General features: G+C 41.9%; 2 protein-coding genes across 2 annotated transcripts; both read right to left on the bottom strand.

Annotated features, from left to right (window-relative positions):
* Positions 1-1,451: 1,451 nt before the first annotated feature.
* On the bottom strand, positions 1,452-2,393 carry LOC117057656 (olfactory receptor 5F1-like). Its single transcript, XM_033168495.1, has one exon. The coding sequence runs from the start codon at positions 2,391-2,393 to the stop codon at positions 1,452-1,454; it is 942 nt and encodes a 313-aa protein (XP_033024386.1).
* Positions 2,394-6,044: 3,651 nt separating this feature from the next.
* On the bottom strand, positions 6,045-19,211 carry LOC117057657 (vomeronasal type-2 receptor 26-like). Its single transcript, XM_033168496.1, has 6 exons — positions 18,823-19,211; positions 17,497-17,788; positions 15,583-16,104; positions 8,294-8,521; positions 7,827-7,953; positions 6,045-6,946 (listed from the first exon to the last, which is right to left on the bottom strand). Exons 1-6 carry the CDS (start codon positions 19,209-19,211, stop codon positions 6,045-6,047), a joined length of 2,460 nt encoding a protein of 819 aa, XP_033024387.1.
* Between the last annotated feature and the right edge of the window lie 1,714 nt (positions 19,212-20,925).

The following is a 20,925-nucleotide window of genomic DNA, read 5'->3' on the forward strand; positions in this document are numbered from 1 at the left end:
CAGTTTTGGAGAAACTCCAAACACAATGGTGTCACATGGATTTTATGATACACTACCAGGAGTAGTCATGCAGTGAAGGACCTGTGGTCCACCAGATGTTGCTTTCCTGATCATTAGGGCTCATGGGAGTTGGAGTCCAATGACATTTGGAGATCACAGATTCTTGCCCCTTCATTATAAATTCTTGTAAGGCTATTTTTATTTTATTTTACCAGAAATCAGAATACAGTTTACACTTATGAATTTAATGGATTTATTATCCACCCTTCACCATAAGATCCCAGGGTAAGTTTACAACCATATCATAATAAACTATTAAAATAACCTTAAAAGTTTACATTCCGATATTAAATATTAAAATAAATTAATTTAACACTGCATTAGTAGCCAACAGTTTTACTAGCATAAAGCAAGTCAGTGTAATGAAGTTGGCATAAAGTTACACCAGAGCCAAACCCCTTTCAGCATCAGGGATGTTGTCGCTGCTGCTCTGCCAAAGGTTGGCAGAGGGGAAAACAACCTTTCCAAATAGTGCCCTATGCCAGCTTGTCAGGTCATGTAACTCAGCTGCATGGGCTTAGGAAACAGGCCCCAACCCTGTGGTTCCACAGGAGGAAATGGCAAATGAACAATAATTTAGCAGTGTCTATTATCCTGGATAGTATTCCAGGTAAAGTACTCAAGTGGTTAACACTAAGAGAGGTGATACAGGCGCTGGGATGAAAACTTGCAAAAGGCATTTGGATTTGAAAGCAAGCATTCTCACCACGCCTGGATGAGAGAGTTGTTTAAATTAAAGCTTGAATCTAAGCATGTTTTTGTTGTGGAAAGTCCATTTGATTTCCCATTATATTCTGAGAACATATCAAAAAAGAAAAGATGGAAAAATATTGCAGGAATACTCTAGGGAGCTCTTCAGGGGCCGTTTACAAAGACATTTGGAATTTTGGAGGAGCATGCAAATTATATTTATTTCAAAGGGGGAAAGTTAAGCAAGAGATCTGAGTTTCCTATTCACAGCCGTGAGATGTTAAAGTAGCTAACTTTGGCTGGGCCATATCCATTCACATCTGCTTAAAATGGATAACTATTTTTTTAAAAAAATCATTATGGCATCATTCATCTTTCCACATTCTCTTTCTCTTTTGTTCATCCTCGATGTAAGTTGCATGGGTGCACATACCTGTCTACACACTAGCCATTATTCACAAAGGGAGGCTAGAGCAAATTAGACTTTCACACTTTTTAATCGGCTTCTCTGCTTTAGTCAATGACAACAATAGATATGAACACTGTAAATATTGCTTAATATTTTAATGTACCCAGTCATTGGCATTCCAAGCAAAACAGAGCTTTTCGGGGGCTTTTTTTGTCATGAAGTGGAAGCACGGCCTATCTAAAGAAAAAAGCTGACAGTCATGTGGGTTCTGAAAATACAGCGCCTTCTTCTATCAAGTTCTTTGCATGATTTTTCGGAAAGCCCCTTGCACATCCTTGTTTCTCAAGCTGTAGATGATTGGATTAAGCATTGGTGTGAGGATCCCATAGAGCACAGGCAATGCCCGGTCCTGCTCCTGGGAGTAAGTGGAGTTGGGACGGATGTATGTGAAGATGATGGTACCAAAATAAATATTGACTACAGTCAGGTGTGAAGCACAGGTGGAAAATGCCTTGAGCCGCCCTTCTTTGGTGCGGATCCTTAGGATGGTCAAGACTATGTAGACATAAGACACCAGAGTAACCAGGAAGGAACCCATGATCACACCTCCACCCACCACAAAAGTAGCAATCTGATTGACCTGAGTGTCAGAACAGGAGAGCTGGAATAGGGGTGGGATGTCACAGAAAAAGTGCTGGATGACATTGTCCCGACAGAAGGACAAATGGGACATCAGGCCTGAGTGCACACCTGAGTTAGACAAGCCAAGGATCCAAGCAGCTGCTGCGAGCCAGGCACACACTTTTCGGCTCATGAGGACACTATAGTGCAGTGGGTGGCAAATGGCTGCGTAGCGGTCATATGCCATGACACCCAGCAGAAGGCACTCGATGCCACCAAAGGAGATGAAGAAGTACATCTGAGAGAAGCAGCCAGCTAGGGAAATACTCTTGACCTGAGATAAGTAATTCATCAGCATCTTAGGGACTGTGGAGGTTGTGTACCCAATGTCCACTACAGAAAGATTGGCCAGAAAGAAATACATGGGGTTGTGAAGTCTGTTGTCCAAACTGATTATGAGAAAAATTAAAATGTTTCCAATAAGTGCCACCAGATAAATTACAAGAAAGAAGCCAAAGAGAATAATCTGGGTCTCAGGGTTGTTAGAGAGTCCTAGGAGGATAAATTCTGTGATGGCTGTTTCATTCAGGATCCTCTGTGGTGGCAGTGTCATCTGTGAAGAAACATGGATGTAACATTTTCCAGCTATTTTGTTTTTCCTTCCAAATTTGAGATCTGAAATGTAGGGCTTAGCCACACAATTACAAGTACAGGCACTTTCAGTGCACTACAGCTCTGATTAGTTAATACACAGGAGCCTTGAGGCTGATTTCAATTCTCTTTCACTTTTCCCAACTCTGCCACATCTCCCCATCCTAAACGCTTAGCTCTTTTATTTCTTTAGTGTTCCATGAATAATCATGTCCTCCCTAAAAGAGGGCACGTGTTGCGGTGAGACCTGGAGACTGACCTCCTGGTTGTGGGTGGGTCTATTGGATAGAAACAAAACCCGATTGGTAGGTCCCTCGTTGCTGGGTGTAATCTGGTGAATGGGTGCAGTGTAAAACAATTGAGGGACCTATATAAACCTATGCATGTGTCCAAGAGCTTCCTCTTTCGGCTCGTATATTGGAACACCTGCCCACCTCTCCCTATATTTAGGGCATTTTGTGATTGACCTTGCTATGCTGTCGTGTGTCGTCTGTCATTGGGACAGGGGCACGGTAGGAATTTTCCCCACTTGGCTGATTGGCTGTTGCCATTTGGGTTTTGCCTGCTGCATAGCAAATTGTCACAACTTGTAAGGTTGCGGATAGGCACTGGTTCAGGTGATAGGGATGGGAGAACGGTCTCGCCATCCCTATGTGAAGGGTATTCCGTTAAAGGAATCCAGGGACTCAACTTGGTTTGGACAATGCCCGAGAGGGGGTTGTGCCCATGCCCGAGTCCAGGGGAGCATCTGGGGAGTGGACATAGTCTGTTTCTGGGCTTTCCACCTACCTCAGGTAGGTCAGCGCTACCTGCAAGGGTGTAGGGAGCTAGTCGAACCTGAGACTATGCAACCACTCACTTTTCTGTAATCAATAAAGTTGTGGCCTAAATTCTGCCAAAAAACAAAACTAAAATTTGAGTCAAATGTATCTTTATTTAAGGGGGAGGTCTCTGGGTCTGAACATGCAAAATGGAACACTTCCTTCCAGAAACCTCAAATAAGTAGAATAGGAATCTCAGTAGAATAGGAATATCTGATCCAGTCTGAGGGTTTGTGGAAGGAAGGGGCTGTATTTCTTCTTGGGAAATTAAAGGGCATTTAAGGAGTAGAAGTTCAGAAGGGGGACAAGAACAGTCATAGATGGAAGATTTTGCTTCAAATCTCCCCGAAGATATATTTATTAATGAGAAAATTTCTGAGAACAATAATCTTTTTCATTTTCTCTTCCCAAAAAATATTTTGGAAAATGTTCTTTGAATGTTCTCCCACTTTCTGCAATGGCCCCCATCCCACCACACCTGACATGTAACCTGTTGCATCCCCTAAAAGGCTTCATTGCAGAATTTCTCTAAATATTCTACACCACTTTTTGTGGCATGCACTATCCTTTTATCAATCCTTATGCTGCTAATTTCTTGCAATGGATCATGTAATCCACTAGGATGATCCACAACTCAGTAGCAAATTCAAATACTTGAATTTAAAACAAGGATGGAGAACCTGTGACCCTCCAAATGTTATTGGACTCCAACTCACATCAGCCCCAGTTATGATGGTCAAAGTTCAGGAATGGTGAAAGTTGTAGCTCAGCAACATCTGCAGTGTCACAGCTTCCCTTTTGCCAATAGAAAACAATTTGGGGTTGCATTGTAAAATGGTATAACCTTTTGTGTGAAAGATCAATATATAGCAGTAATTAAACCTTTTTTAAAAAATGGAGCATAGGCAAGCATTCCAAAGTCTCCTTGGATTTTGAAAGCAGCAAGACGAAAAGTTGAGTTAGTTGTGCTTTTGTTCAACATTAAGTTTCCTACTGTTCCCAGCCAGCCAGATATTCATAAACAGGATGTGATAAAGCTGGTGCACTGGTGCAGTATACTGCCCACACATCTGGAGGTTCAATTGTTCTGTCTCTAGTGTTTGAACTGTGACTTATTTCTTTAACAATGCACACACATGCATGTGCGTGCGTGTGCACGCACACGCGCGCGCACTGCTTAATTGTAAACAAAACCTCTAAGCACTTGCAAAGAATAATTAAAAAATACATTGAAACTGTCAGTAAAAACTGAAGCTTTTAAAATCAGAATATGGCAAGTCAGTGCTTGATGATGGAATCATTTAGAGAAACATGCATGTCTGAAGTAAACATTTTGCTTGGACTGAGGAGAAGCTAAATTCAGTCTTGAGCTTAAAGACTCACGCGGTGGCTATGGGGAAATTCATTATCTGTCAACCTCAGATGCCTCATCTTTAAAACTGGAATGTGAATCAATTGTGTCCTTTTGACAATTGAGAAATGTATGAAATAATATTATGTGCTGGACGCAGGGGTCAGCAACCTTTTTCAGCCGTGGGCTGGTCCACCGTCCCTCAGACCATGTGGTGGGCCAGACTATATTTTTTTTTGGGGGGGGGGATGAACGAATTCCTATGCCTCACAAATAACCCAGAGATGCATTTTAAATAAAAGCACACATTCTACTCATGTAAAAACACCAGGCAGGCCCCACAAATAACCCAGAGATGCATTTTAAAAGGAAACATTCTACTCATGTAAAAACATGCTGATTCCCGGACTGTCCATGGGCTGGATTGAGAAGGCAATTGGGCCGCATCTGGCCCATGGGCCTTAGGTTGCCTACCCCTGTGCTGGAGAAAATGAACCAAGTTCTTTATACATCATGCATTCATTGTAATCTTACTGTTCAGTGTTGCTTGTTTTATTTCACTGCAGACAGTAATCCGTTCTGAATCCCCATCCTGGAAAATGATCTTGATACAGAGGAATATTTTTAAATTGCTCACAGAGTCGGCTAGGTAAATATTCCAGTGAAGCATGCCCAAGGGGAATTGTGTGCAACAAAGATAGCTTAATTCCAATAGTCAGGAGCATACATTACTTCTGAGAATTTGAACTGGAAATACTATCTTAAAAGACAGTAGTAGATAGGCAACTTCTGAAGTAAAACACACCTGCAACTATATGCTCTGATCTATTGAAGGAAACAGGGTGACAGGTCATTTGGGAATAGGCCATAAGAGTTGCCAGAATCAGAAATCACATACCAGTGATCTCCATGTAACTTTTGTGGTAAGTCTTTGTGGCAACAAATACACACCCAGGTTTTTGGACAAAATCAGTACACATCTCTTTTAAATTCCTGCTAGTCGACAATAAGAGAATTGCATCCTTCTAGGGCAAGGGTGGAGAACCTCTGCCCTCCAGATGTTATTGGACATTATATCTCATCAGCCCCACCCAGCATGTCCAGTTAATGGAAACTGTAGTCCAGAAATATATGGAGGGGCATAGGATCCCATCCTCTGCTTTAGGGTGGGGGTAGGAATCTAAGGGACTACACTGATTGGACTTTGGAGGGATTTCCTGATTTCTTTGCATCTTTCATATATAGTTTATATATTATATCTATTAAGCCTATGATGGCTCCTAATCTGCCTTACTCCATAAGAGTAGGTGTATAACAACAGCAGTTTAAGCCAGTCCCTGAAGCCCTTTGTACTGCTGACCTGTTTCTAGTGCTAGTGAAAGGAATCCCCTTGACTCCACAAAATTTCAGCCTATGAAGGAACGTGTGACACTCAAATGACTTAGTTATTTCTCCTTGTTAAGTGTTCCTTGCTGTTCAGCTCAGGCCTTAGAGCAATTATATAACATTTGGGGAAAAAGATACAACCCAACAATCCAACACTTGAAGCCAAGATGGAGAAGATCTCAACCACCACCATGTATTTTCCCTTTGTGCTCAGGTAAGTTGGCACAAAAGAGACCCACACACTGCAAAACACCAACATGCTGAAAGTGATGAATTTCGCCTCATTAAAAGTGCTGGGCAATGTCCTCGCAAAGAAAGCCACAATGAAGCTGACAAGAGCCAGGAATCCCATGTATCCCAGAACATAGTAAAACATAGAGGCAGACCCTTCGTTACATTCAGCCACAATTTCTTTAGATAGGGAGTCCATGTCCAAATCTGGGAAAGGAGGAGCAGTACAGAGCCATACAGTACAAATGGCTCCCTGAATGAGAGAACAGGAGAGAACAATTGAAGTTGCCAGTTTTTTCCCCACCCAGTTCCTTACTCTGGATCCTGGCCTTGTAGCCATGAATGCCAAAACCACAGTGGTCGTTTTTGCCAACACAGAAGAAACAGCCACGGAGAAGATGATGCCAAAGGTTGTTTGTCGTAGCAGGCAGGTTGCCCTCTGAGGTCTCCCAATGAACAGCAATGAACAGAGGAAGCAGAGCAGGAGAGAGACCAGCAGAGTGTAGGTGAGACTTCGATTGTTGGCTTTGACAATGGGGGTGTTTTTGTATTTAATGAATATCCTGAGTACCAAAGCTGTGATCACAGAAAACGAAAGTGCCAAGAAAGCTAAAATGATGCTCAAAGTTTCCTCATAAGCCAGAAAGTTTAAAAGTTTGGGAAGGCATCCATCTTGGTGTTTATTTGGATACTGATCTGCTGGACATCTGATGCACTTGTCCATGTCTGAAATAGGAAATGATAATACCTTCCTCTCCCAAACAAGTTAAGGACTATCTACAGTCTATCTATCTATCTATCTATCTATCTATCTATCTATCTATCTATCTATCTATCTACCCTTCCATCCTATATAATTCTACTCTGAATTGTTCCATTGAGTTCAATGGCATGTATTTCTCAGGAAGTGGTTTTCGGATTGCTGCCTGTAGCCTGTAAGGTATTAGGAGAAACAGAAGCCTGAGGGAGCTATCAGGTGCAATGGCTCAATATCCACTCCTGTTGCTTCAATGGCTACAGTTTGCACACACAACCAGTTTCTTGTTTGAGGAGTTATACACCACTGGAGATGTTTAATGTTGAAAAGTTTGCCATGTCCAGACCAGTCTTTCCCAACCACTGCTCCAGCTAGCTACTGCTGACGGGAATTGTAGTCCAAAAACTGCTGGAAACCAAAGTTTGGGAAAACTTGGTCTAGATTATGGTTAGATGATTAGCTTCACACTAGGTGTGCTCACTGGTAGAGCTTTATTCTTGTTATGCAGAAGGACACAGGTTAATGCTTGGTATATCCTGCTGAAGATATCATGTAAAAGGTTATATCACAAAGCTAAGGTTGCAATTCTTTGCATGTCTACTCAGAAATAAGTTCCTTTAAATTACTTCTGTGTGGGAGAACCACCTTAATAATGTCAGCCATTAGAGGACATATAATGTGACCTAATGCAATGGCATGTAGATGCTGTTGCTATCCTGAAACACCTCTTGGTTTTCCTGCAAAGTATCTCTGAAATAATTTAGATTGCTTTGGAAGTTATGATGCAGTCTGAGCCATGTCTACTTTATGTGTTAATGTTTTAACATGATCCTGTGCTGTGTCACCTACCCAAGGCCACAGAAATCATCTCTTCTGGACATGGATCGCAATCATAGCAACAGAATGGTTCCCCATCTTTCTTTTTCCTAATAGAACCTGGGCTGCATTTGTCATTGCACACTGAAGAGGGTGTCATCTATTCATAAAGATAAGGGAGGAAAAGTTGAATACATGTTGTTCTCAAGGGATGATTCAGATTTAACCGAATGGCATCACAGACCGGGAAAAGAGCACTGTGCATGCAGGACAGGTTCATAATTTCTGGGAAATGACTTCTCTGATTTACATGGCTCAGAGAGGAGGCCTCCATAGCTCTGATATTAATTCCACTCATGACTTTTTATAGTCCATCAAAATATAATATTCAAATAATAATAATAATAATAATAATAATAATAATAATAATAATATAAACTTCTCAGATGTACAAGAATAGTTAAGGGGTTATCCAGTGATAGCCATTAATCAGAGCATACCTGCTTAAACTTGCTGTGCCATGTGATGATCTCCTCACTAATCATGAACTCTGTGCCTGTAAAAGCCCATGGATCCATACTTCCCACTTTCACCCTTGAAAAAGATTTGTTAGGGAAAGTAACCCAATTTATAATATCAAATCCACTTTCTAATTCACCTTTGTCATCCAAAGACAACTGGTCCCCAGCACTGTTGTTAAATGAGATTCTCTTCAGGAAAGGATGAATCTACAGTTGAAGAGGCAAAAACACCTTTTTACAAAATTATAGGAGGTAGAGCAGTATATCATTTTACAAATTTTACTCTAGCCTATTTCAGTATTAGATTAGAAATGTGAGAAAGAGAGTAGGGGAGTGCTTGCTGGTTCTACCACCTCTGTGATTTATAACCTGAGTGCTAACCCTATTTGATCAGCATTTTAAATTGCATAGTAACCTATGCAAGTACCACAAGGTCCATGTTTCAAAAGATCCTCACTTCATGCACTAAGTCTGACAGTGATGAGCATGGTGTTAATATGAATATAAAACAACAGATAATACATAATTAACATGAAAGTCATTTTTAAACAAAAATAGCCAGAAAACAACAGGAGTCTCAAAGGCAATAAAAAGGTAAAGGGACCCCTGACCATTAGGTCCAGTCGTGGACTACTCTGGGGTTACGGCGCTCATCTCGCTTTATTGGCCGAGGGAGCCGGCGTACAGCTTCCAGGTCATGTGGCCAGCATGACTAAGCTGCTTCTGGCGAACCAGAGCAGCGCATGGAAATGCTGTTTACCTTCCCTCCGGAGTGGTACCTATTTATCTATTTGCACCTTGACGTGCTTTTGAACTGCTAGGTTGGCAGGAGCAGAGACCAAGCAATGGGAGCTCACCCCGTCATGGGGATTCGAACCGCCGACCTTCTGATCAACAAGCCCTAGGCTCTGTGGTTTAACCCACAGCGCCACCTGCGTCCTCCTCAAAGGCAATAAGTCACCCCAAATGGCACCAGAAGCAGCATCATTTTAAATTGTCAACAGAAGTGAGAGAGGCAGAAAAGAGTTCCATAGTCAAGGGCCCGTTCTGTGAAGTCGCTTAGTGGACTACATATGGTGATGGCTAACATATAGCAGCTGTTGGTGCTTGGTTCAGAGACTTGGCCCAGTTTGTGGACACACAGAGGAAGGACTCCATTATTTACGTGCATGAACAAATAAGTTTGTATTGGAGAAGGGAGTCTTTGAGACATCATGTTTCTAGACCATAGGGCTGGGCAAGAAATTTCGACATGTGAGGCATACCCCCAAATAGGGCCCCTCCCCACTTGAGAAGAGGATGATGATGGAAGATCTACGTTAGGAGCAAGGGTGAAGATAGAAAGATCTACATCAAGATCTGCTACTCAGTGGCCCCTTCCTCCTGATGAGGTCCCCTCACCTTACCTCATGTGCAGGTTGGCCAAAGAAACGTTTTCAAGTCAAAAGCCAGCTCTGTGATTAGACCCAGAAACTCAAGATATTAATGTGAGTCTGTCATTAATCACTTTTGAATACAGGTACGTTCAATTGATGTGCAATTGTTGATGCATGGAAGGTGGAACAGGAGCGGAAATGTATGGAATGGGGATGAGGTGGAATGTGGTAGAATGTCACAGGGTGTGGAGCCTTATTTGCCCCTACGGGTTCCCATTGTTGCGCCCGGTGAGAAAACACGGAAGCAATAAAGACCTGAGGCTTCTGGCTTCAGAGAGAGAAAGATTTTAATTTCTGCATGCAGAGGTACTTCGGTGTTTAGATAGCCAAGCAAGTACCAAAGTTAGTCAGTTTACCAGCAGTTCTTATACAGTTTTCCAACTCATTCCCCCCACCTTCGGAAAACTTCCTCTTGTCCATATAAGGAACATTTCCTGTTGTACATATAAGGCAAATGACATTTAGCCAGAGTTGGTTCATGTGCACTCCAGCAAGGCCATCCTATCTCTTGACCTAGACAACAGTTCCTCTCAATGAAGGACAGCTACAGTACTCTCTGCGTAAGGTCTACTGTTCTTATCTCCAGACACTTAGTAAGGCAAAGCTTGCCAGAGAGAAGTACAATACAGATCAAAGTTCACAGCTTTACAGAGCAGTTTCATACAGAAAAGCTTAACAGGGGCACTTTTATACTTAATACATTCACTGGACTAACAATACATTCAGGTAAATATATAGGTTAGCTAATTAACTCCTTCCATTCCCTCCTGTTCTCTTGGACCGCTGGAATTCTTTCTCCAGCGCGTCCCTGGGAAATGACTGATATTCTCTAGCAAGGGCAATGAGCTAAAGAATCTGTATACAGGTTTATAAATCATCATATGCATGCATTACATTAAACAGAAAATACAAAGGCAAAATAACAATGGGGAACACAATATCAACAGATAAAACAGATACAACTAAGGATCTTTTACTTCAAATATTCCTAACACTAATTACAGAAACTGTTCAGCTGGTCACATTATCTGGTAACTGGTCAACACAAATTAAGGCAATATGATCATTCAGTCCTCCCATTCAGTGTTCTTTTCCTTCCTTCCTTTTCTTCTATAGGCGTGCACAGGGCTAATGCTGCTGTGGCAGCAGGCCTTTGTTGCTTCTTGGCCTTTGTTGCTTCCCTGGATCTCCAGCTTCAAGGGATGTTTCAGCACACTGTGGCAGGTTCTGTCTCTACATGAGGAGGCGGACACCAGCCACTTTCACCGCTGGCAGTGTTGTCATAAAGACTGTGTAGGATCTTTGCCACTTAGGTTTCAGAGTCTCTGCATAGGGATAAAACTGGCTTAGCAAAGCTACATGGCATTAGGGCACCTGCTAAAAGAATAGGAGATAGTTACAGAGATTATATCTGCCCTTGGAGGGTGGTGTCTTGGGCCCCTCCAGCCTTTCTTTTGCCTCACAGATTAACCTCACAGGTATCAATATTGATCACACCTCAGTCCTCCTCCCTGTTGGAGGTAAGCTAGAATAACCCAATCAAATAAGGACAGCCTCCCATACACTCACAAGATATTACTGTCCATGCCGAATCACTATCTCCTCGAAATACAATATTCTTCCGCAATGATTATCCCATAGCTCCTTGATCTACTTCTTTGGCCCAGAGTAATAATTTAGTTCATTTTTCCAATCCATGCAAACACTCTAAACTTAGAATACACACAAATATAAACAAATACACAATACAATCATACTATCACCACAATTTCAGACCAATTTAACATAAAACTCTGCTAATGTCAGGGAATAGAAAGATACAATTTTTCCCAAATAAGATCCATTTCTTCAACATCACCTTCCAGACACACTACTAGAGCCATTGCAATTCTGACTATCTTGACATCCTTCAGAACATTCTCCTTTTAAGAAACTTTTACATAGCATCTAATCCACTCCAATATAACATTGTACAAATGATCTAGGGTGTTGGGTATAGCTATTCTCTTCTTACTGTCTTCTTCTCCTTTCTAATGTTCCATTTCTCCATCCCAATTATATTACCAGTTCCAACAGCCATATCAAAGACTAACTTTCCCTCCTCTTCTTTTTCCTGCATCCAAGCACCAGCCATTGATCCTTAGTACCTAATTTTCTACTTACCACCTCACCAAGCCTATCAGGACCTTGTGTCCAAGAATTAACTCACCACCACCAACCTATTTTTGACCCTCAGGAGGACTTAAGGTGGAAACAGGGCAGTAGGGAACAAATTCTGACAGAGTTGGGTTGTCAGACAGAATAGAACTTGGCCTATTTATCTCGCTTCAGAGCCATCGTTAGGTCACTCTCATCATCTCACACATGGCGGCCAGCTTAGCAAAATTGCTAACTCCTCACAACGGTGTTTCATTAGGACAATGGAGTTGAACCCTTGATGTGCTCATTCAAATAGTGACAATTTTCAGATTTCTTTTAGGTAATAACAAATTATGGGCAAGGCAATAGGAAGAACTCCTGTCTTTTTTTAAAAAAAACAATCTTTGAAGGGCTTACTATATCTACCACCTCTTGAATCAGAGCCATCTTCAGGCCTCTCTCATTGTCTCATGCTTCCATGGCAACAACCTGGTGGTCCTCTCCATGGTTTGGACAATGGATTCACCCCCCTAGATGTGCTCTGCAACCTTGGCATGGAGGGTGGTGTATTGCCTTCAATATTGTTTCCTGCTGGGCAGGGGGTTGGACTAGATGACCCTTGGGGTCCCTTCCAACTCTATGATTCTATGATATGTATACCTTCACTTTATCATCAATTTTTCTTCCAATCATTCCAAAATTTCTGCCCCCTTTTTCCTCCTGAGGTTCAAACTTCCTTCAAATCCTAACTTACACTGTCAAGGCTACACTGTCAGTCGCTAACCATGAGCCCCTTCCCATTCTACTTCAACATTCTCTTCTCCTTCATTCTACATCCCACAAACCTACATCTACATTCCAAAATACATTCTGCTTAGAAGGCATTTCTTCTATTTCAAAACCTTCCCTGAAAAACTTAAAACCTGGGATATAAAATAAAACTTTTTCCTTCTAATCAACTTCTGTTGGAAACAATCAAACTGCTCAGAAGACATAATCTTCTTCCCCCCCCCCCTTGTGGGTGGCAAATTCCCTTCTTTTGCAAGATTCACTGCTGCAAAGAGAAAAATCCTTGCTGTTTAAACTAAGGCTTCTCTCCATTTCTGTCCATCTCCCCACTCTCATTGCTTTACCAAAGGTCAATTAAGAAACAAAATAAGACTGTACCAGCTTTAAAAACAAACATTCCTTATTGCAAGAGCAGCCCTCCTTTCAATACTTCCGACACACTTTTACATTCACCTTAACATTGCAGAGAAATACTTTTACAGCCCATTCTATTGAAGGCACATGCCTTGGCACACAAACAATTTCCAAAACACACTCACCAAACCCTGGGATTCAAACAGATTCCTTGAAGGGACAACAAAACAAAACAACAAATACAAGAGGATTGTCGTTGTGCAACCACATATCAACAGACTTCCCAGACTTCATTGGCAATGCAGCAAAAAATGAAACAATTTTGGGAACACAGAGTTTGGGAATACACATTTTAGGGCTGCTTTCTGCACCACCTTTCCAGCATAAGCCTCAAACAGGGACCAACACACACACACAGGCACTGCAAATACAGAAAAATTCACAAAAATCACACTGCACAATCACTGCAAACACAGAACTCATACAACACACACATACTGAAGGAAAAATCATAAAATTATTACAAGTCATAAATTTTTACACAGCAACAAAAATTCCAATTCCCCATCTCAGCTAGCTCAGGTTCAACCTGGGACAGTGGGACACTCCTTCCACCTAACCAGACTTTTTTCATGCACACACTCTCCGCTTCGCTAGGGACACTGAGTTCCTGCGTCTCATTCACTCAATACATCCATTGGAGCGTCCCCACACACCATTCCCATACACAGAGTAAAATCACAGAAAAATTCCTAACCCCCTTCTCACTCTGAAAGATTCTTAACCCCCTTCTCTCTCTGAAAGATTCTTAACCCCCTTCTCTCTCCTCAGAGAGGGCATCCCCCTTCTTTTCCCCACAGCCAACGGCACTCTTTTGCTCTCTGCTGGCTCCTTCCTGGCGGCCCTCTACGGCTCACGGCCAGGCTCCTGGCGGCCCTCTACGGCTCACGGCCAGGCTCCGGTGGCAAATCTACTTGCACACTACCGGATTTTAGCGGCGGCCCTCTACGGCACACGGCCGCTGCAGGATCGATCGCATCCTGCGCTTCCCCTTCCCTGGGAAGCTGCTCCCCCTGTGGAGCTTACCTGTCCTCTGCAGATCTTACTTCCCTTCCCCCCTGCGGCCGCTTTCTCTTTCTCCCGTCGCCACGGTGCAGTTTGGCTCTCCCCCTGGGGTGAGCCAGTCCCTTCCCACAAACAGGCAGGAAGCGCGCTTGGGGCCAGCAAACGCCAGACCAGGAGAGCCTTTTCTGCTGTGCAGCGACGCCTCGGACTCCCTGTTTTCTCAATCCCGGGGAACAGCGAAGGGTTCCCGGCCAACGCACCACGTAATGGAGCCTTATTTGCCCCTACGGGTTCCCATTGTTGCGCCCGGTGAGAAAACACGGAAGCAATAAAGACCTGAGGCTTCTGGCTTCAGAGAGAGAAAGATTTTAATTTCTGCATGCAGAGGTACTTCGGTGTTTAGATAGCCAAGCAAGTACCAAAGTTAGTCAGTTTACCAGCAGTTCTTATACAGTTTTCCAACTCATTCCCCCCACCTTCGGAAAACTTCCTCTTGTCCATATAAGGAACATTTCCTGTTGTACATATAAGGCAAATGACATTTAGCCAGAGTTGGTTCATGTGCACTCCAGCAAGGCCATCCTATCTCTTGACCTAGACAACAGTTCCTCTCAATGAAGGACAGCTACAGTACTCTCTGCGTAAGGTCTACTGTTCTTATCTCCAGACACTTAGTAAGGCAAAGCTTGCCAGAGAGAAGTACAATACAGATCAAAGTTCACAGCTTTACAGAGCAGTTTCATACAGAAAAGCTTAACAGGGGCACTTTTATACTTAATACATTCACTGGACTAACAATACATTCAGGTAAATATATAGGTTAGCTAATTAACTCCTTCCAGGTGCACTTATATGCACTCCATGGATGCATGCTGGGACTAGGAACTGAGCTTATAATACAGGTAATGACCATTTGGCATGGGTCACCACTTGTATTATAAGCTCTAGTCAGTGCAAAACACAAGTCCAAGACATTTTGCTGCATGAGGCAAAGGACATCATGGCATGCCCCTATTCCACTAACTTGACCGGAAGTTGATAGGTGATGGGGGTGTGTCCTCTTAAGGAAGCTAGCAGTGAGAAGGGTGGGGGCAGGAGAACCAAGCCTATGTAGCATAATCTAGAAGGCCACCTGTCTTTTTACTCATGTCCCTCAATATATTTTGGTTAAAGAGGTAGTACCTGCCATGGTTGCGGGTTTGGTCTGGGCTTGGACTTCAATGTGTACATGGTGTGTAAAGCATGTGCTATGACATAAACAGCATTGTATACACTATAGCTTTGGGGAGTCATGCTCATTTCAAAAAATGGTCCAGAAAGACTCTCCAGCTTCTCCTTCCCAGTGCAGGTCCCATCGTTCTCTCCATCCACAGGGGAATCTAAAAATACACAGTCAAAAGCTTGTTCCCAGAAATCTTGGATGAAATCATCTCCAGTGGGTGAGTGGGGATTTAAGGTCAGAAGGAATTTTTTGAATTCCCTTACCTCAGTGGAGTGAACTGCAAAAGACAAGGCTCCTTGGAAGACTTCTAAGTCCCAGTTCCTATGAAACTGCAGTGCTGGGAAGTCCCACTGCGCTGTCAGAATCCAAACTCTGCCTAGAGACTCTGCTGTATAATCCGCTTGTACTAGCATGTATTTCAAACCCAATGTGGAGTGAGTTTCTGCATATACAACAAGTGCATTGACTGAGTTGTTTTTGAAAAGATAAAACATATTCTCTGCCTTCATGTACACTTCATGCATTTCAGAGAAGTCTGTCAGAGGAGGCATCTTGTCAGTGAATGCTGTACAGATACCATTCTGTGAAAGTCTTGGCATCAAGTCTCCCACAAAATTTTCTCCTTTATCATCATCCAGTGTAATGATCCCAACCCATGTCCACTCAAAATGCAAAAGTAATTGAATGATTCCAATGTACTGATACTCTTCATTGGGGACCACCCGGTAGATGAAAGGGAACTGGATCTTCGAACTCAGAGAAGGACCAAATAAATAGTAAGAGACCTACGCAAGAGAAAATTTATTTTCAAAAATAAACAGCAAAAGCCTGCATACTGAAAAATAGTTATGTAAAAGATTTGCCTTTAAAATTTCAAGAAATGATTATGTTTGCAGTGGTAAAGACTTGACGCTGTTCTGCCAAAAAGTGGAGGAGAGAATTTCTACTGCAGATGGCAAAGTATATGACTATGCATTTATGTTGAAAATAACTTTGTTTGAATGGTGGAGGAAAAACAAATACAGTATGAAACAATTTCTTAATAGGTTGAGTACCATTTCTTGAATACTGCCAGAAAATAGCGCATTCACAACATTACTTGATATATTATAAACACTCCTATCAATGGATATAAGTTTTGTATATATTACTGATACGGTGTTTAATTTTGTCTTTTGCTGTCATATTGATGGTTCATTTTTTTTGTATGTTGCTTGAATGCACAAAGAACAAATGAGGAGGTTGCAGGCAGCCCAAGTGTGTTTTTAGAGATGGAGCAGTAAAGATATGCTCCATACCTCCTCTGTTCTTCTCTTTTCTCATTAATTTTGCTTTGCTTTGTATCTGTTTTGTCCACAATGCATGGAGCTGTATTCATTCATTCATTCATTCATTCAGGCTTTATTGGCATAATACATCGAGTTATATGTTAACATGATATAATGGGAATTTTCACCAGATTCTCCATCATTTGCTGTAGGAGAAGAACTTGAGTGTTGCTGCTTATGCCCCCAATCATTCCTTCTAAGTGCATACTACTACTACTACTACTACTACTACTACTACTACTTATTATTATTATTATTAGGTGGAAGGGCCATTGTTGAATGGTAGAACACATATTTGGCATGGAAAATGTTCCAGGTTCAATTCCTGGAATCTCGCAGTAGGGCTTGGAGAGATCCTTGTCCTATTGAAAAACCTCTGGTCATTGTCGACAAAACTGAGTTGATAGACTGATTCAGTATCTAACAACTTTCTGTGTTGTTTTATGTACTGTTTGGAACTTTGCAAGATACCCCATAAGACATCTCTTCCATCTCTCCCCTTTAACATTATGCACCAATTCTGCTTATACCATTAAATACTTGAGTGCAACTTTCTGATTATAATTTGTATGTTGATTAAAGAGGTCCCCTCCTCCCATTTCCAGACAGGCAACTGCTGCAGAAGTGTCCATGATTATTAAGCTAGTTAAACCCTTAAAGAGAATATATGCTTTTTTTTAAAAAAAGAGATTTATTAAAAAGCAGATTTGCTCCAAAATGAAGCAAGGTGTTCTATTGTCATCACATTCACGCCTTCTCTTTTTCCTTCACACATTCATATATGTGCGTGCCAGTTCTGAGAATACAAGGAAGGTTTTGAAACCCATGTGGCTCACATATGCACCCTACCTGAGGAATCTTATAGGTGCCTAAGATGATGGCCATGTAAAGAGTGGTTTCAGCATCAAGTCCCCCAACGGCAGCTATCAGATTGTTCTTTGTGCCACACTTGTAGTTGGGGACTGCACTTTTCTGGCTAAAAAGAAGGTTCAGAGTGGTTTGAAATGTCAACTTTTCATTGAAGTAGCTGTCATAGATGTGAAATCCCAATGTTACATTTGGTAAAATCCTGGGATCTTCATTGATCTCCTTAACTGCATACACGAAGGCCAGGACATACTGGTAGTATTTTGTCACTACACTGGAATGAGAGTGCAGGTTATATAACCCATAAATTTGCTAGACCTCATGAACTACTTGTCAAGTTCACATGGTTGTTGCAGAGAACTCTGCAGGCATTGATGACTTGAATAGGAAACATGGTACAGTGGGAACCTGCAAAACTGTATTGACTTATACCCAATGACCCAATTAAAGAAATAACACGAGGTAATGACTGTTCCTTCTTATGACGAGAGTGATTTTAATCAGCAGGGAGCCTTTTGTATCTGTGCAATCCTCATGTAATTGAGAACACATATATTCTGTTTAGGGAAGTTTTTAATATTTAATGCTGTATTGTTTTTAACACTCAATTGGGAGCTGCCCAGAGTGGCAGGGGAAACTCACCCAGATGGTCGGGGTATGTATGTATGTATGTATAAATAAAAAAATAAAAAAATATTATTATTATATTCCAGGGTTCTGAATCACCAGTGGAGCATTGATGGACTTAAAAGGCTCCCTGGTGGGGCCAGGATAATTTGAGGGGACTTGAGGATTGGGCTAAATGTGCAACCCCACTGTACTTGCATTGCCACTACAAGGCTGTAATGCCTGAAAAGGCCTGTACTGCACATTATAATTATTACATTTTTAAATGCTTCAAAACCATATGGAATTTACACACACACAACCCCAGGCAATGAGGTTTCAGATCAGGGGACTGTAGATCATGCAGGGGAGAGAAAGGCAAAATTCAAAAGGAAACAAGGGTGTGCCCATATATTTTCTATAACTCCCCTCTACACACATGAATCATGGAAAACATATTTTGTTAATATAAAAATGTATTATAAAACACAGTGACTTATTTCTGAACATTGTGCTGTATCCAATTCTAGTCCTGTTGAAATTAATGAATGTTACTGAATTAGGTTCATTAATTTCAGAGGGTCTATTTCAGGTAGGACTTGCTTTGGATACAACCCATTATTATCTATCATTTGGAATCATAACAAAAACTCCTAATGATCTTCTTATGGATATCTCATGGAAGAAAGATACTGTACTTACAGAGAATCTCCAACAAACATTGCATTGGGGTGTTCATCAAAGGTTATAGTATTAAAGAAAGAGAAGAACTGAGAAGAGATACCACCAATGATGAGGTCACCTTGCTCATAATACTCATGTGGGATCTGTAGGGGATCGTTCGCACTGCAGGTAGCTGGATGTGACTTGCTCTCAATTTGGGGAAGAAACGTCAGTGTTAACATCAGTAGCCACAGCAGCAACAACAGCATTGCACATAAGGGTGAATTCTTTTCTACCGAAGCAAAACCAATCTTCCAGGCTAATTCATTATTATCTAGTATCAGCTGGTAAATAACAGATTTGTTTCTAAACTCTCCTAAAGCTGCTATATGGCCTGTAAAATAGCTCTTCCTGTCCACAATCCACATCCCTAAGCTCTAAAAAGCACATACATATACATAGGTTTTATATGTATTTTCATCTTGTTTACTTATTATGAGTGTAGTCTCTGAAAATCCATGTTGTCATTGGGAAGAAAGAATTACTGTAATTTGGCATAATTATAAGGTAATTATAAATCAGCTTCCCAGAGTGCTCTGCTCGTAGAGAGCAGAGCAGCAGAAGAAAACATGTTGGTTGGCTATTATCTTTCTGGGATCAAGATCAACACCTGGACATAGAATGACACTGAGTAAGAAAATACATGCAGAAAACTAAAGCCTTGGGATGAAGCCATAGGAATAGGGAATTTGTGCCTGTCCAGGTGTTATTGGACTCCTGCTGCCATCATTCCTGACTACTAATCATGTAGGGCTATATGTCAGCTTCAAGTATCTTGAGTTGGGTTCACAAATGGATTGACAAGCAGTGCCATTCCCATTACACCAGTGCTATACATGCATGATCAATAACTTAAAAAGTTGGAGTTATTGATAGAAGCGATGCAGAAAATAGTAGAAAAACAAGAACTCAGGTCACAATGATGATTCAGTTGATTCAAGTTTTTCAAGTTACTTATGAATAGATTTATTTATTAAAGTTTATATACTAGGTGAAATCAATGTGCCAGGACAAGGCCCTGTGTCCGTGATTCTTCTTCAGCTAAGCAACCAGTACACGTCAGCCTTAAGACTTTAAGACTCTATTAGCTGAAGAAGAATCACCGAAACAGGGCCTTGTCCTGGCACATTAATTTCACCTGGTATATAAACTTTAATAAATAGATCTATTCATAAGAGACTTGAAAACTTGAATCAATTGAATCATCATTGTGACCTGAGTTCTTGTTTTTCTATTATTTTCTGCATACATGCATGGTCAGCTATGATAATCAGTACTCTGGCATGTGCATTCTGCCTTGCGTGGTCAGGCGGAGTCCCCCCAAACCACGGGCAGCCCCTGAGGGGAATGATGACACGGGACAACATTCTATGGGATTAAAATTGGCCACAACTTTATTAAAATTCAGATGTAGGGATACCTTGGCACAGGCATTGGGCATTTATCCTTCCCAGCCCCCCAGCCGGGGTTCAGGGTAATTTCAGGGTTATCCAGCATGTGTGGGGATTGGGCTAGCTCTGGAGAACATATGTTCAAGCAGATAGCCCGCCCCCCTGTTCGCTGCTGCTGGAGGGGGAGCGCAATGACGACCTCTGGGCGTATGACCAATGCCTCCCCCTAAGACCCCTTAATAGGAACCCTGGTATCGCCACGGCAATGGGGGCGGGGGTCACCACCCCACGCCCCCCCTTTTTGGTAGATGACTAAAGGATTCTGCCCAAGGCCTGCAACCGCCAAAGTTGTGATGTATTGCTACGAGAAAGGCGAAACCTGCCAATGCAGGGAAAGTCCTTTCCGGCCCTTCAACAGCGACCTTGACATAGCGGCGCCTGTGTGCCAGTGTGGCTGTGGAAAAGAAAAGAAAACATTAATTGAGGGGGTGGAGGGTGGGGAAGCTCTGAAGCCAATGGCTGCTTCCCAGGTATGACTCAACTTAAGAAGAGTGGGGGATTATATCTCTTCCTCCATTGCCCTAGGCTCCATATTGCGTATTCACTTCGCTCCTCTGTCAGAGGAAAAATAAATTAATTAGTAAGAGGGTACCACATCATTATCTGGATAGGTCATTTCCTGGTCTACACT

Source organism: Lacerta agilis, chromosome 14 (genome assembly GCF_009819535.1).
Source record: "Lacerta agilis isolate rLacAgi1 chromosome 14, rLacAgi1.pri, whole genome shotgun sequence".
NCBI lineage: Eukaryota > Metazoa > Chordata > Lepidosauria > Squamata > Lacertidae > Lacerta > Lacerta agilis.